The following is a 15,720-nucleotide window of genomic DNA, read 5'->3' as shown; positions in this document are numbered from 1 at the left end:
GCACGATCTGACTGACATGGTTGTCATTTTATGGTTGCCATGGCAACCAGCAACATCAAATATATCTACATTATAAATCAAAAATGTTTGCAATACGATTTTAGGAAAATTCACAAAATTTGGTTGAAATCGGATTAAGGGCGAAGGAGTGGCAAACGAAAATCTGGTAGGGGGCACAATGTGCCCCCCCCCCCCTTGGGCTTTATAGGGTTAACCTGGCCAAGTGGTCCCGCCCTACATCCACGCGGACCGCCTGGAAGACCAACTATTGCAGCTGAATATTGGCTATTCCTTCATCTTCTCAGATGAAAATGAAACAAACAAAGAAACAAACAAAGCACCAACACAATAATGTTAAAAGCATTATACGGAGACTATTCTGCCTAAATCACCTATGTCAATATATAAGTCACAGTCTTTAAACGATGAAAGTACGATTCTCCTTTATAGCATGCACTATCATCGTTGATCGTTTTTCCTGTTACACTAAATGACTTGATAGTGGTGGAAACAGATGAGAAACAAAACCTCTGGAATATCGCAAAACAGATCGAACCCGAAGGGCAAATAAAAAAGTACCCATCAAATGTTATGCAAAGAGAATGGTCTATGGTTTCCTTGGGGAAGGATGCCAGTCGCATTAAAATGTGACCAAATTATTGCATAAAATAAGGATTATGACATCGCATGGATAGTTCAGAGTGACATACCTGACATGATTGTTGTGAGGCGACGACTGTTGAAAAGAAATTAGCGTCCAGGTAAGGGCATGTCAGATTGAGGCTTGAACTATTTGGCATAGTCAATATCCATTGGGCCAAGTCGTCCCCCTTTGAATTTTGACTATTAAAACCGTCATCCCACGTCAAAACAGTTAACTTCAGAACTTGAATCTGTAAAAGAGAAAACAAATATAAAAAACAATTAGAATAAAGAATAAAATTAGAACTTATATGTTGCTATGGCGACTGGTATACCTCTGCCATAATGCATGATTCTCCTAATAGTACAATTTTCTGGCAATGTGGGTTGACAGTTTCACATAATTGGTAAAATGTTCATGTTCGTCACGAATGTGTTGAATGTTCACTGTCCTTAAACTAACGAAATAGGTATAATTGGTTGAATGGCCATATATTGTTTACAGGTGCAGGTATTTGGTGATTTGAGGGTTATCACTTAACTTCTGACTCTTTAATAAGTTTATGCGTTAAGTAATTTCAAAGTGTGGTTAAAAAGAGCGATTTTAGTATTGAATATTAACAATTTCAGATTTTAACCTGGCCTTTGTCCCTTGACCCTTTGACCCTATGACCCTAAAATTCCCAAGAGAAACACTGTGAAATAGAACATGCAAAGATAGTTACAAAGTTCCAAGAAGATACCTTGAGCCACTTTTTTTTTAATGGTGGAAGAAGTGAAATTTAGCACTTTCACTTGGTATTTGACCTTTTGACCTCTGACCAAGAGTATCTCAATTGGGCAAGACATGTTTTATTCTGTTTCAAGTGAAATCCTACAGGCACTGCGTTGATAATAAATATGAGGGAAAAGTGACATTTTTAGAAGATAACCTTGACTTTTGACCCCCTGACCTTTGATCCACGACCATAAATCCCTGCATAATCACTGCCAGTCAGTACATTCAGTACATGTAGAAGAAGAGCTCTTTCAGAAAAGATGCGAAACTGCAGGTGCGCGTAAGGGATGTCTGCATGTATAAATGTGTGTCTGTGTGTTTGATGTGTGTAAGCTGAGATGTGTGTGAAGGCGGATGCATCACAACACATGCACACAAATTCCACACATAATAATCATCTCCAAACACACACGCACTACTACATGTATGCACACACGCATACACACGTCACATATACGCACCTATAAACCATGCACAACACATACCGTTCACCCCCCCCCCCCACACACACACATACACAAATATATTACATTTACCGGTTATACCCATCCAATCCAAGCATAACACAGGAAGAACCAACCAAACCACATAATTCGCCACCGTTACAATTCGTAGTGCATCTTAGCATTATCTTCTGCTTAATTGAAGAGAACGGCCGACGACAATTTGTGCAGCCGCAGTTTTATTTTGCCTGCACAAATTGTCGCCATTGAGGTCAACAATTTGTCGACAGGCGACAAACTGTGCAGGGACGACAATTTGTGCAGGGGCGATAATGTGTGCCGCAAGCACTCCACGTATTAAATGTCGTCCCTGCACAATTTGTCAAATTGTACTGTTCGTGCAGTTCCCAATTGTTGACGTCAATGGCGGCAATTTCTGCGGGTAAACTGAAACGTAGCTGCGCAAAAAAAAAAAAAAAAAAAAAAAAAATGTCGTCGGTCGTTGTCTTCAAGCTACAGGAGATAATACTAAGATACACTACGAATTGTATCGTTGGGGTAGTTGTTCCTATGTTAAACTTGGGTGGCCGGGGGGTGGGTATAACTGGTAAACATGATGTGTATGTGTGTTGGGGGGGGGGGGGAGCTACATGGTATGTGTTGTACATCAGGGCCGGCATACTGTTTTCAAAAGTGTGGGGGCCCACTTCCGGGTTTCACGAGCTAACAAGCAAAAAAAGAAAGAAAGAAAAAAAAAAAAAAAAAAGGTCCTCAGCTCATCTCTCCCCGTCCCCGTCCACTTCCGGGTTTCTTCAGCTGATAAGCAAAAAACAAAAAAAACAAAAAAAAAACAAGAAAAAAAAAAAGATAAGGGTCCTCAGCTCATCTCTCCCCGTCCACTTCCGGGTTTCTTCAGCTGACAAGCAAAAAAAAAAAAAAAAAAAAAAAAAAGGTCCTCAGCTCATTCTTTCCCCTCCCATTTTAATTTTAGTGCCACTTACGTACTTCCGGGTTGAAAAAAGTGTGGGGGCCCAAACTGATGACACCTTATGTATTCCTTTGTATGGTGCACAAAAAGTGTGGGGGCCCGAGCCCCCACGGCCCCCACAGCTGCGCCGCCCCTGCACATGGTGTGCGTTGTGTGTGTGTGTGTGTGTGTTTAGACCATAATATGTGAGGAATCTTTCTGCATGTGTGGTGCTTGATACTAACCCCACCTAAACGCAAACATACGCACGCGCACGCACGCACACACACACTCACTTGTAAACACACACAATCTGAGGAGCTAACACACGCATACTAGTACCCCCCCCCCTCCTTCACGTTTAAATCCGCCTTCGCGCACATCCCTCCATACAATCACCATACACAATAATACCGACACTCTCACACACAAACGGAAACTCAATTATCGTGTGTGTGCGCACATACACACACTTCCTCGAAACCTTAACGTGACTTGTTTTTTACATTAATTATTTGCATGGATGTATCCGTGTTAGTTAATTGTTGGTATTCCAATGCCTATGTCAAGATAAATATAACCCCCCCTCCCCCCCCCCCCCCCCGCAAATGTGCTTCGAGGGCGGGTGACAATTTGTGTCGTCAGCCCTCTGCACAAATTGTCACCAGGCGACAAATTATGCTGGGGCAGCAATTTGTGCCTCAACTCCCTGCATAATTTGTTGCCCGTTTAAGACGGCGACAATTTGTGCAGGGGCAACAATTTGTACCACAACAAACGTCCTTAAAGGACAAGTCCATCTTCATGTACATAAGGATTGAGAGAATGCAGCAATATTAGTAGAACACATCAGTGAAAGTTTGAGGAAAATTGGACAATCTGTACAAAAGTTACGAACATTTTAAGTATCTGCGCAGTCACTGCTGGAAGCGAAGACTACTACAGTGTATGATGTCACATGCGTACAGCTATATAAGGAAAATAAAAAGAGAATTTCAAAAAACTTTACTTTTTGAATAAAGTGCACATTTCTTCGACTTGCTACTGACGTATGTTAAGGGTAATATTAGGCATATCCCCCCTGCCTACTGAAAGAGAGAAGTCGAGTTTTGTTTTGTTATGCGAGAAAAAATGGAAATAATATAATGTTGAATTTCCTTTATTCTTTCTTTATGTAGTTGTACTCATATGACATCACAAGCTATAGTAGTCTTTTCATCCAGCCGTGACTAAGCAGGAACTTCAAAAATTCATAACTTTTGAACAGATTGCCCGATTTTGCTCAAATTCTCACTGATGTGTTCTACTAATTGCTGCATTCACTCAACCCACATGTCTATGAAGGTGAACTTGTCCTTTAAGGAGTACGCACAATCGGTGACCCACTGTCTCTGTCTATGAATACAGAGAAAATTCCAATATTCAGTTGCAATATTACCCCGTCACACTAATTCGGAATCAGCATGAATCAAGCAGAACAAGCCTGAAGGACTTTCAAAATTCGTGACTCATTCGGAAAAAAAAAAAAATCAAATTATATTAGCTTGGTAGGAATGTTGTTCGATATTCGGAATGTACTTCAAACCCTTCTCGAATCATCCCTAGACATCCCGATTGAATTTTGAGTTCTCGAAAGCTGCCCGAATTTAACTGGAACGCAGAAGAAATATTGATAACGATGTTAGAATGCGGTCAAGATTTTTAGAAAGCATTTCGGATGCCGCACTAAGTCTGGTCGGAAGTCGCCTCGAATACAGTACAAATTCACTTCGAATGCGGTCATCAGGTTTTAGGAATGGCTGCCAAAAATACTTTGATTTTCACAAGTTCAAAGATAATGCAGCGTGACAACATATAATACACTAAGAACGCACTTAGAATGCAATACGACTGTTTCTTGTGGTCAAGAATGCCGCAGGAACGGTCTCCAATAGCGTATAAAATACATTTATTTGCAAACATTGGCAAAACTTTCGGTCCGGTCACAAGAATAGGACCAAATGTTTGGAACGCATTCCGGATGGCGTCATTTGTTTATTTATTTATTCATTTATTTATTTATTTATTTATTTATTTATTCATTTATTTATGTATTAATTAATTTATTTGTTTGTTTGTTTTTTCACTTTATCATCTATTTATTTATCTATTTTAGAATGCACATCGAACATGTAGGAAAAGAATTTTCGGAACGGCGGACATGAGACATGACAAGCAGTGGTCGGCCATCAGATGGTAAAACGGTCTAACTCGAAAATTTGACTTTTTGAGGTAAATTCACTTTCCGGGACATGTAAGGGTGCTCTTTCAAATCGTGCTATCGAGAAATTCCCATCATGTCTTGTTTTTAGAGATAATAGCCGCTATCTTGGTACTGTTTTGTATTTTTCCTTCAGATTTGATGGTAAAACAGTTTATGAAATGGGTTCAGGAATGTAGCCAATAGAAAGCGCTGTAATGAGTCACGTGTGCTTTGGTTATTCTAGAAGTCCCATCGCACTGCGTGTTAAATCCTATTGCCGATCGTCTGTGCGCGCGGCGACTCCTTTGAATTGCATGCATACGCGCTGTCAATCCTGGAAACAACTTATAGTTCGGGCTGCTGGCGGGCCGGCCTTTCTTCCCTTGTGCATATGACGTTAACATGTGTGGCGTACGTATACTCTCATACGTACAGTACAGTAGACCAAGCGTTGTGGGACCGGACGCGTACATGGAGTCACTTTGAAGGGCAAATCCAATGATTTAGCAGGTTAATTCTCACGCCGTTTTCAGAGTATGTTGTCTAGTAGGCCTATATGAGGAGTCTATATCAAGTCTTTAAGGTAAAGGGCGCATATTCTATGTAAAATGTTAAAGTTTTCATGCGGGAACTTAAGTGTCCGGAAACCCAACCCCCCATCATACTTATACCGTGTGCGGGATTTCCGAGTACGACGTGCGTAAATGTTTGGGACGAACATCTTCGGACGTCTTTACCCACAAAGGTACGTGAAAAACGCTGAAAAATACTGTTAGTTTTCGAATTTTCGACCCATTTTATAAAACAAATGATGCACAGGATGCGCCTCGTGCATGTTTCACAATTGTAAATACCCTCGAGTGCGCTATACGCCTCCACTAACGCACTCTATCCTGTGCATCATTTGTATACTATCTTTGAGTTAGCCCATTGTCGGTAATATCGTTTGGAGGTAAAACGAGCTATCTTTTACATAAACCATATAACCTTCTTAACTGAGATTTTTTAAATCATCGCTGTCAGATGGTAAAATGGTCTATCTTCGAGTTAGACCAGCTTACATAGTGTTTGTGGTCTATCTAGAAGATAGACCATTTTACCATCTTATGATGTGTAGCGGGAGTGTATACATGTGCTGTGGTTAAACAGTCTATCTGCACAAAAATCTCATTTATTTTATAATTAAAACCCCAAATAAGTACAAAATTCTTGAGTTATCAGTGTTTAATATGCTTCTTCTTGTCCCATTGCTAGAAATGCATTACACCCATCTCCTGAAAAAGCTCAAACCTCTAAATTTTAAAGTCATTTTTCTCAGAACAGCAATTTTCGAGATAGACCGTTTTACCATCTGACGGCCGTGGTTTGAACGGATTCAACAAATAGATGCAGCAGTCACGGACTTGTTCACGGATATAAGCCATAATAGGTTGGTTAGTATTAGCCAAACGAATAAAACGGATTCGTGGACTTGGTAACTCTATGAAGGTTATTTTATCACTGTTCGTCAATGTTTTTTTTTTTTTTTTTTTTTTAAACCGTTGATGAATAATTCATAGTCGGTATACGAAAGGGTAACAGTTCTCCCCTGTAGGTAGAAACCAAAATGTCCGCACTAATCCATTTCCTCATGTACGTTGAAATTATTGTTCTTTGGAAAGTTTTATGACAACATAACTTTACATGGCAGCACACTTAGGTAAATGTGCAGATAACGAACTATTCAATAAATTGAATTTCAACACTGGGAGTAATTTGGCAAAGGAAATGCATTCGTAAATTGGATTATTTGGAATCAATACTGTCGTAGACTGGTTAATGGATTAAATCAACCCACTCGTAAAAAGTAGGGCCCCCGAACATCTTTTTTTTTTTACCACTGAATTGGGACTAGAAGAATAAATGAAATGGTAAACGTCCTTTGTGTGTGTGTGTGTGTGTGCGTGTGTGTGTGTGTGGTTGTTTCTTGTTTGGTTTTGTTTATGCTTGTCAGCTGAAGAAACCTGGAAAAAAGGTAAGAAAGAAGAGATGAAGACCATATTTTTCTCATTTGTTTGGTTTTGCTTTGCTTGTTAGCTGAAGAAACTCGAAAGTGGCGCGAAGGCCCTTTTTTCGGGGGTGGGGGGGGGGCTTGTTAGCTCATGAAATACGGAAATGTCCCCCCCCCCCCCACACACACACACACACGTTTAAAAACGTTGCGCCGGGCATGCACCCAATCAACCAACCAAACAAATTATATCCCATCACGCACGTAATAAATATTCCAAGGTGACGTATTACTACCTGACAGGGTGATGCCGAGGATAGATGCCGAGATTTCGAGAAAAATGTATCGTCGAGGCAAGGACATTCAAGACTGAAACTTGCAAGTCTCGGCATAGTGAATACCCATTTGGCCAAGAGACCTCCCATCGAGGATTGATGTTGAAAACCGTCATTCCAGCTGTTCAAACACAACTTCAGATTTTCAATCTGTAGAAAAGATAGCAAAATAAAGCGTAGAGTAAACACGGATGAAATCAATGAAACAGATTCAAAGGGATTGATATGTAGCAAAATAAAGAAATCGAAATGTAACGTAACACAAACTACTGAACATAAAGTTTCTTGTCTGCAAAGAACACTCAAATAAGATGGTTTTATACTCAGGGACGGTCGCCAGTCCGGTTAATAAAGTTTATCAAACACAATACAATACAATACAATATGACATCGGAATCATAATATGCACAAGCGACCAAACGTGATATAAACCGTATCGAGGTGACGTACCCGACATGATCCTGCTACGTCGACGATTTCTGAGAGAAAGGTACCGTTCAAATAGGAACATTTCAGGCTGAAGCTTGAAAGGTTTGGCATAAGTTTTACCAATCTGGCCAGGCCTTTCCATATGAAGGACTGATGTTGAGGATCGTTATCCCAGCTGGTCAAAGACAGATTTAGATCTTGAATCTATAGAAAACAAAATCAAAAACAAAGGAAAATATAGGAACCACTGAAAAATTAATAAAACACAATATCAATTGCAAAAAAAATGAACATTACTGCATTATGTATGAAATGCAGAAGCCGGAAGCAAGCCTTGTACGTATTTACACGCATGTTTTGCCACGCGTAAGGTGTAAGATTAAATGAAACCGAATTTTATTCTAGTTGCATGGTTCTTATACTAGTATAGTATGAACGAAGTAATTTGTGTAAAATGCATTTGTGCAGATACCATCTGATGTAATGTTTCAAGGATAAACAAGGATGTTACTGCATTGTTTCTGCTGTAGATAAGATGACCATGGATAAAATTTAGTGTCATAAAAAAAGAAAAAGAGATAACAATGTAAAATCATATTGTTTGTGTATATCGAAAGTTCCCTTCATTTATTTTCTTTCTTTTTTTAAATTTACGAATCAGGTATATGTATATAATTATAGCAACATACATGCAGCAAAAGAAAAGAAAGTAAACACATTTTCAAGTTCATTTTCTTGTAGATTATCTAGGTAATATTAATTTTTTATACCATATTAAAGGTAATTTCATTGGTTATCAACCTAGAAGGTCAATAAAAAGGGAAACTCTATACGCTTGAGTGTACACATTCGCTTTTGTCTTCGAAGGCACAAATGTAAAAAATTACAGACTTTGACATAATGAAATTCATTTGCTAATGCCCTCCAAGTTTCCAATGAGAGACATCGATGAATCAGCAGAAATAACTTACCTTTCCCCTGTTTGCCCTTGCATTAAAAAAAAAAAAAAAAAAAAAAAAAAAAACATGGGGGGAAACTGAGGTTGGAACATCAGCACTTTCCACCAATTCCAATTTTAAAGGACATAGGGAGTAAGTCGTAAGAATTTCTTTTTTTACCTTTTAAGTAAGGAATTTAAGAATGCATGAGACAAACTCAGCAACCAAATATCATTTAAGATTTAACTTTCAGTTTACCATCATTTTTGTCTCTTATGTCTTTTGAGTGCGGATTTGATAGAAGATTGTACATTTTCCTCCATTTTTTTTTTTTGCTTTTCTTAATCTTTCGAGGGTTACAGAGAAAACATAGAGATCAAAGGTTGATTTCGCAAATTAACTTGCGTTTCCATTGTGTTGAATTTTCCTTTTGTTCTCATTATCATATGGAAGAGCAAAAGCGTTTGAATAACAACTTGACCATTTTTGCAATTTTTACTTTTGTGCGTCGGAAGAGAAAAACGAATGCGTTCACTTACGCGTAAAGTTAACCTTTTCGTTGAGATACTAGGTTGATAGCTAATTGAATTACCTTTGAATTGGTATATAAAACACCATTTTATCCATATTATTCAGAGGGGTGAAGGTTCAGGTGCAAGTTTCTTCACGTTGTCTCCCTCTACAAATTAAATTTGTTACAGATCAGCAGTTGCGATCTTAACAAATTTATTTTGTAGAGGGAGACAACGTGCAGAATCTCGCACCTGAATGAAGGAATAATTATCAAAGTGAAGTAAGCATGCAAAATTAATACGCTCTATTAATGGCTATACCAAATTACCAACTAATTAACAAATACCAAGTTATCATATTTGGAAGTGAAGAGTGAGTAAGAAGTAAAAAAAAAAAAGTTACTGTAAAGGCGCATGGTCTCAGTGTTTTAGTTAAATGCGTACGCGGGCGCACGGCGCAAGTTTCATATAGAGACCTACGCTATCGACTCCTCTTTAGCGCTTACGCTGTGGCCCACTTCCCCAAGTCCGAAGAAGTCCGATTCACTGTAGTCAGCGGTCCGATCACAGTTGGGCTCATGAATCTGCTTTAAGGGGGATGACAGCTCTAGCAAACTTCTTTTGTGATCTCATTATAACAAGCACATGTGTACGCACCCTGGCATTACTACAGACTGCGCGATGCTCAGAGAAGACAACGAAGGTAACGTTACTTAGCAACACCTACGCACTTTACTCTTGATGACAGCTGCTCAACTTCGGTAATCTTCGTATCAATGCTAACGGTGATCGGCAGTATCGTCAACAGCTCCCTCTACACTATACAGGGACAATGCGCCTTTAAGAGACAGCTTTTCACACTAATTAAAAAAAATATATGAAAAAAAAAATCATAAAGTCATAATATCCCACTCGTTTAATGAGCCCAAACTTTAGAATGATGTACAAGATGAAAGTGTTCTTTCAGAAAAGGTAAAGAAACTCTCAAAATTGACTGGGTTAGCCTATTGAACATATTTTGAGTCCTCATGTAAAATCAGGGAGTGCGACGTTTTGTTGGTTTGTCATGCGCGGTCACATGTATATTTGCATACTGTCCAACTCTTGAAGTTCATTCTGTATTGCACAATATTGTCGAAATATAACACCGTCATGGAATAGCTCACCAGACAGATTGAAGCCTTGTCTCCCATGATATTGTAGAAGTCTGTGTGGAATCGTGAGTCAGTTATTGTTAGTTTGTGCAACACTCTGCTGGAACACATTCCCTCCGCCAGGTAACGTGACACAGTTCTTCCACAGTTCACTTTGTCAACAGATAGTGATCGCTGTATTTGAAAGAACATTGATTGATAGAGAGATCCGTGGAAATTAGTAAGCATTGGGCGATAGAAATAAACACTCAGTTACATTAACGGGCGTCAGAGGTAATGAAAAAAAATAATAAACCGGATACGTTCAATACATTAAATGTGTTGACGTAATATATCGCTGGTAGGAATAAGTGGTCGCGAAAGGAGGAATTATGAAAGAGGAGTTCGCATAATGTTGTGATATGACATCAAGCAGCATTGCCTAGTAGAGTTGCGAGTAAATTCTTAGTTTCTGATACTGTTTTGAGTGCAATAGCCATGCCGGGGCAATTATATGTATCTACTGATTATTTGATTGGAAAAGAATGATAGATTAATTAAAAAAAAAAAAAATCATATAAAAATATAAATCTTCGCATTTTCTGTAGAATTTGCTCTTTGCATATTCATCGTATACAACAACTATGTAACTTACATTGACTTGAAACACGGAATGTGTACTAAAGTCATGCCTGCATGTTCGGTGCGTTCTCAGAATGATGTGGAACACAGCGGATTTACACCGTGGCGCATAAGGAGTTAAGTTGGATCAACTTATTGTATACAGCTCGCAGTTGAATAAACACCAAGGTTCTTTTCTTTTACGCACACACACACAAAAAAAGAGTAACAATTTCAGTCTATGCATGGGCAAGGTCTGGGGTGTGCCGTACCCATTATTTTGTACGTGGCCTAATGTCTTCTTGCGAAGTGAAGAAGTCGTGTTGATGGGGAAACTGCTGAATCGTGCCAATGCCATGAGCAGGATATATCGTGTTGTACAACAATACGTTTACTTAATCGCAAGCGATATACAATAAGAGATGAATAGCTTGCTTCCAAGAGGCAATAATTCCATCATTTTTCATTGGATTTAGCACCTTTGGGTTGTAGGCTCTTCATTCTATTATTTTATGTAATATTAAGTCGCTAAAGGCCGTGTCACACCTTTCCGAGAAAGCATTGCGTGCAACTTGCGAAGAAATGATTTTTACTACACGGAGGTCTCCGCAAATGAACCGCTCATGACAGTATCTGGCACGTATCTCACCCGTAGTCGCACGGAGGTGCTCACGCAAATCTGTTTTTATACCCGCAACCATGTTTAGGCCCTGTCACACCTTTTTGGGCAAGCTACGCGGGCTTGTTGAGTGTAAGAGCAAGTGTAAAGTGTAAGCATACCAGCCAATGTCTGAGGTCGGACAAGGATTTGGGTGAGTCGGTGCATGTGTCGAACTCGCTGGACCCGTTCTACTTAAATTCTACTTTCGGGTATACAGTGTGACCTGTGTGCCAGGCGCGTAGGGGCTGCCAACTCAGCGAAGGAATTCCTCTAAAGGAATGACATAAGTCCCACAGAATGTCATTATCTTTGCCGGCGGCATACGGTAACTGTGAAGTACCTGCGTGGGAGTTGCCTGCGAGCTGCTGCCGCTAAGGGACTCCAACTGGTTTTCTGCATGGACCTCTCCGGGCATCACCGCGACTCACGCGGGAAAAACAACACAAAAACAAAACAAAAAAAAACAAACAAAAAAAAAAACAAGTTGTGGTCATGCTCAAAACTTGGCTGCGGTTAAATCGGACTTGCGTGCGCATCTCAAATTCTTTTCCAGTAGGCCGTAATCATGGACAGAATGTGTTAGCAGAACATGCTCGATTTCAGCTTAATCTGATAATCCCTTCATTGTTGCTCTGGTGGTTGACAGCCTATGTTCTATCCCTTTCGTCGCACAGCTAGCGCAGCTTGGTGAAGGATTAAGTGCTTGAATAGACCCTGTACTTCAGATCCTCTTTTCTCAATTCATACTTTTCCAGAGTGTGTGCTTTCTTTCTAGTATTTAGGTAGGTTAGAGGAGACCATTTGTATTGAATCATACATCATTTTAAAGATTAGAGTCTGCTCTTTCAGAATCTGCCCTTAGCTAAAATCCATGCGTGGCGACTTTTTGTTGGTTTTGTGATGCATGGTCACATATGAAGATCTCAGTTGAAAAAGGTAATGCATTTTTTTTTAATCAAAATTCACTTTTTGGTCTTGATGTATTCATTTTTAGGACGTCTTCACACTTATAATAACAAAAAGCTGCATTTCAAACAAGAGGTTTTTTTTATTACAATGAGAAAATCAGATTTTATCAGCTTTTAGATTATCGGATTTGTTTCTTACCTGATAGAAAATTCGTATCGGATTTGTTTCTTACCTGATAAGAAAATTCGGGAATGAAATTCATGTAACTAATTTGATTAAATCATTGAGCTATTACAGCACATTCAGAGGCTGCTTTTCCACCTTTTTCCTTTGAAGTTTCACTGAAAAAAAAAAGTATGAAGAAGAAAAAAATATATTGAATAGAAGGAGGGAGAATTTACAGAGAGAAAAATAGCCAAAACTTAATACCAATAAGAATAAGAAAAGAAATCGCGAGATAATGCCCGTGAGAAAAAAAAAAAAGGAAGAGGGGAAAGAGAAATCACCTGGTGAGAAGGAAAAAAAAAAACAACGTGAAGACAACAGAAATAAAAGCTGAGGTGTAGAAAGGAAATGAGTAACAAAGCCTGTCGGAAAGAAAGGAGGCTGTGATAGGAAAACATAATGGGTACGTTATGTTTTTAAATGTCCCCGTGCCTGGTTGGGTAATCCTGTATAGGGGTGGTGTGTCTCTGTGACCCCTCCTCTACTATAACCTTTTATGCATAATGGATCCTCCCTCCCTCAGAAAAAAAAAAAAAAATTCGATTGATCCAGAACATTGAAGCATGCGAAACTTGTTTAAATGCTTCTGACCAACGGCAATCATTCATTGAAAATATTGCTCAGCAAGGGAGAAGTGGGGCGTTAGCTGTGCAAATTAGTTTGTTATTCTAGCTGCTAAATAGGGCAGGGCATTGTCAATTACCTATGTTCCCTGGACAGCACATCCCATCTCCAACACCATTGCTGAAAAAAAAAAAGCCTAAAAGAAATAAATCCGCGAATCTCTGGTATGTAAAATTTCAGTTTCAAAGGGGACTACATCCACTTTCGGTTCCAAAAGGTGCGTGCTACATCTACAAACAGTTTTATAAAAATGATTAATTCATTAAAAATAAATGTACGGACCTGGATTTTCTTACGGAGTGGTTGTTGTATAATATAGCAGTAAACTGAGGGAAATATCATTCCAATCTGAGGTTGCTACATATGAAAATCAAAATTCAATTTTTTTTTTCAGAACTTGAAATTATGGATTTTGTACTTTTTGAAACCAAACTCTTCATGTGTGACCCTGCATCACAGACTCTAAGCTTTAAATGATGTGTAACTCAATTCAGACACACTCCCCTAACCTTTCTAAATACTGGAAAGAAAGCACACACTCTGGAAAAGTTTGAAAGGAAAAAAGAGGCTCTGGAGTACATAGTGTATTCAAGTCTGAATCTTTACCAAGCATTACTAGCTGTGTGATGAAAGGGCCGAAACACAGGATGTAAACCACAGAGCACCAACAATGAAGGGATTATCAGATTAAAGGGTGTGTACAGTTCTGCTTGAGGTGAAGATTTAGGTTTTAACGTTTTGTGAGATATTCAGAAACTACTCTATGAGATGTCAAAGAACATGCAATTCTAAAGGGTATCAAAAGTTTATTTGATGAAAATCGGTTTTGAAATGGTTGAGATATCCAAAATCCAGGTGAAACAAAGAGATCCTTGTAAAAGGCGTGGTCTGTCGCCTTTTTATAATTATCACTTGTTTGATACCTCAGCCATTTGAAGCAACTTTCCATCAAATCAACGTTGAATCCATCTTAAAATTACATGATCTTTCATATTTCAAAAGAGGTTTCTCATTATCTCACTTAGGAATGTTCACTGCATGAATCCCCATCTCGTACTGTACAGTTCCTTTGAGCTGAAATTGAGCATGTTATATCTACATATTCTGTCCATAATTAATGTCAACTTTCAAAGCAGTAGCGTTATCCTTTCAAAAGTTATTAGACTGGAAATTGAAGAGTGTGCTAGGGATTTCAAGAAATGACAAGGGACCTGTACAACATACCTGATCATTCTACCCCCCCCCCCAAAAAAAAAAAAAATATATAAATAAATAAATAGAAAAAGAATAAAAAAAGTTGTAGAAAAACTGCTGAAAACACACTTTCTCATTCATGATCATTTATGATCCCCTATCAAAGCATAATGTAGACGAAGGATAGCTCTTTCAGAAAATATGAAAACCTCAAGATTGACTCTGTTGATCCATTTCAACTGTTTTGAGCACTGAAATTAAATCAAGGGGTGCGAATGTTTGTTTTATGGTGCACGGTCACAATATGCTTTCTTTGTTGTTAATTTTGGTGTTAGACTTAGGGTCAGTTTTGGGTTTTTTCAGGGGTTGTTTTGTTTTTGTTTTAAACAATTTTCTTATGGAAAAATTTGTACACTAACGAGATTAGAATTTTGAATGTGGGAATACATCTGACATGCTATATGCCGTCGACAAATCAGAAAACAAAAATAATGTAGAATGATATGGCTGTGCTTCTACCCTATGAGCGGCAGTTATTCTGTCGCGACAAGCTGTTGTCTCAGTCAAAACTTTTCAAGAGCACCAGTGATTCATACATTACTAAATTGACAATACATAAACAACATATGTTAGTCTTGAGTCAGGTTACAGGGCACCTTATTTTACAGCTGTAAAATGTGACGGAGTCATTTCAAACCATACTTCAGTAATTGAATACTAAACTGCAACATAAATAACAATCAGGGCATAAAGTTTTAGAACTCATAAAAGGGTGGAGCAAAGATTTTTCGCTCAAGCAATCACAGAGGAAGGTCAAGATAAATAAACTCAAAATAGCATTGCCAATTTAAATACATTTCAATAGTAACCTCCTTGTCTAGTTGAAAGGTAAGCTCACCACTTGGTTGGTGTGCACGAGGAACACAACTCCTGACTTCGTGTGTTCAGACATATCCCGTGATAGTGTGTGTTCTTCCCATAGTTCTCCAACTGCTCTGGCGGCCTCTTTAGTGTGACATTCAAAGGCTAAATCAATACAGAAATCACGCTTATTATAACTGGAATCAGGAATTTTTT

At 38.7% G+C, this 15,720-nt stretch overlaps 1 protein-coding gene across 1 annotated transcript in view; it reads right to left on the bottom strand.

Annotated features, from left to right (window-relative positions):
• Nucleotides 1-285: 285 nt before the first annotated feature.
• LOC140246825 (uncharacterized) overlaps nucleotides 286-15,720 on the bottom strand; it is a 54,410-nt gene continuing 38,975 nt past the window's right edge. The window contains exons 4-9 of the mRNA XM_072326154.1: nucleotides 15,542-15,691; nucleotides 10,443-10,604; nucleotides 7,830-8,030; nucleotides 7,359-7,532; nucleotides 711-893; nucleotides 286-297 (exon numbers count right to left, since the gene is read on the bottom strand). Coding sequence (XP_072182255.1) covers nucleotides 286-297; nucleotides 711-893; nucleotides 7,359-7,532; nucleotides 7,830-8,030; nucleotides 10,443-10,604; nucleotides 15,542-15,691 — 882 coding nt within the window. The remainder of the gene's footprint in view (nucleotides 298-710; nucleotides 894-7,358; nucleotides 7,533-7,829; nucleotides 8,031-10,442; nucleotides 10,605-15,541; nucleotides 15,692-15,720) is intronic.

Source organism: Diadema setosum, chromosome 3 (assembly GCF_964275005.1).
Source record: "Diadema setosum chromosome 3, eeDiaSeto1, whole genome shotgun sequence".
Lineage (NCBI taxonomy): Eukaryota > Metazoa > Echinodermata > Echinoidea > Diadematoida > Diadematidae > Diadema > Diadema setosum.
The sequence above is the reverse complement of the archived record's forward strand: the minus strand, read 5'-3'. Positions and strand labels throughout refer to the sequence as shown.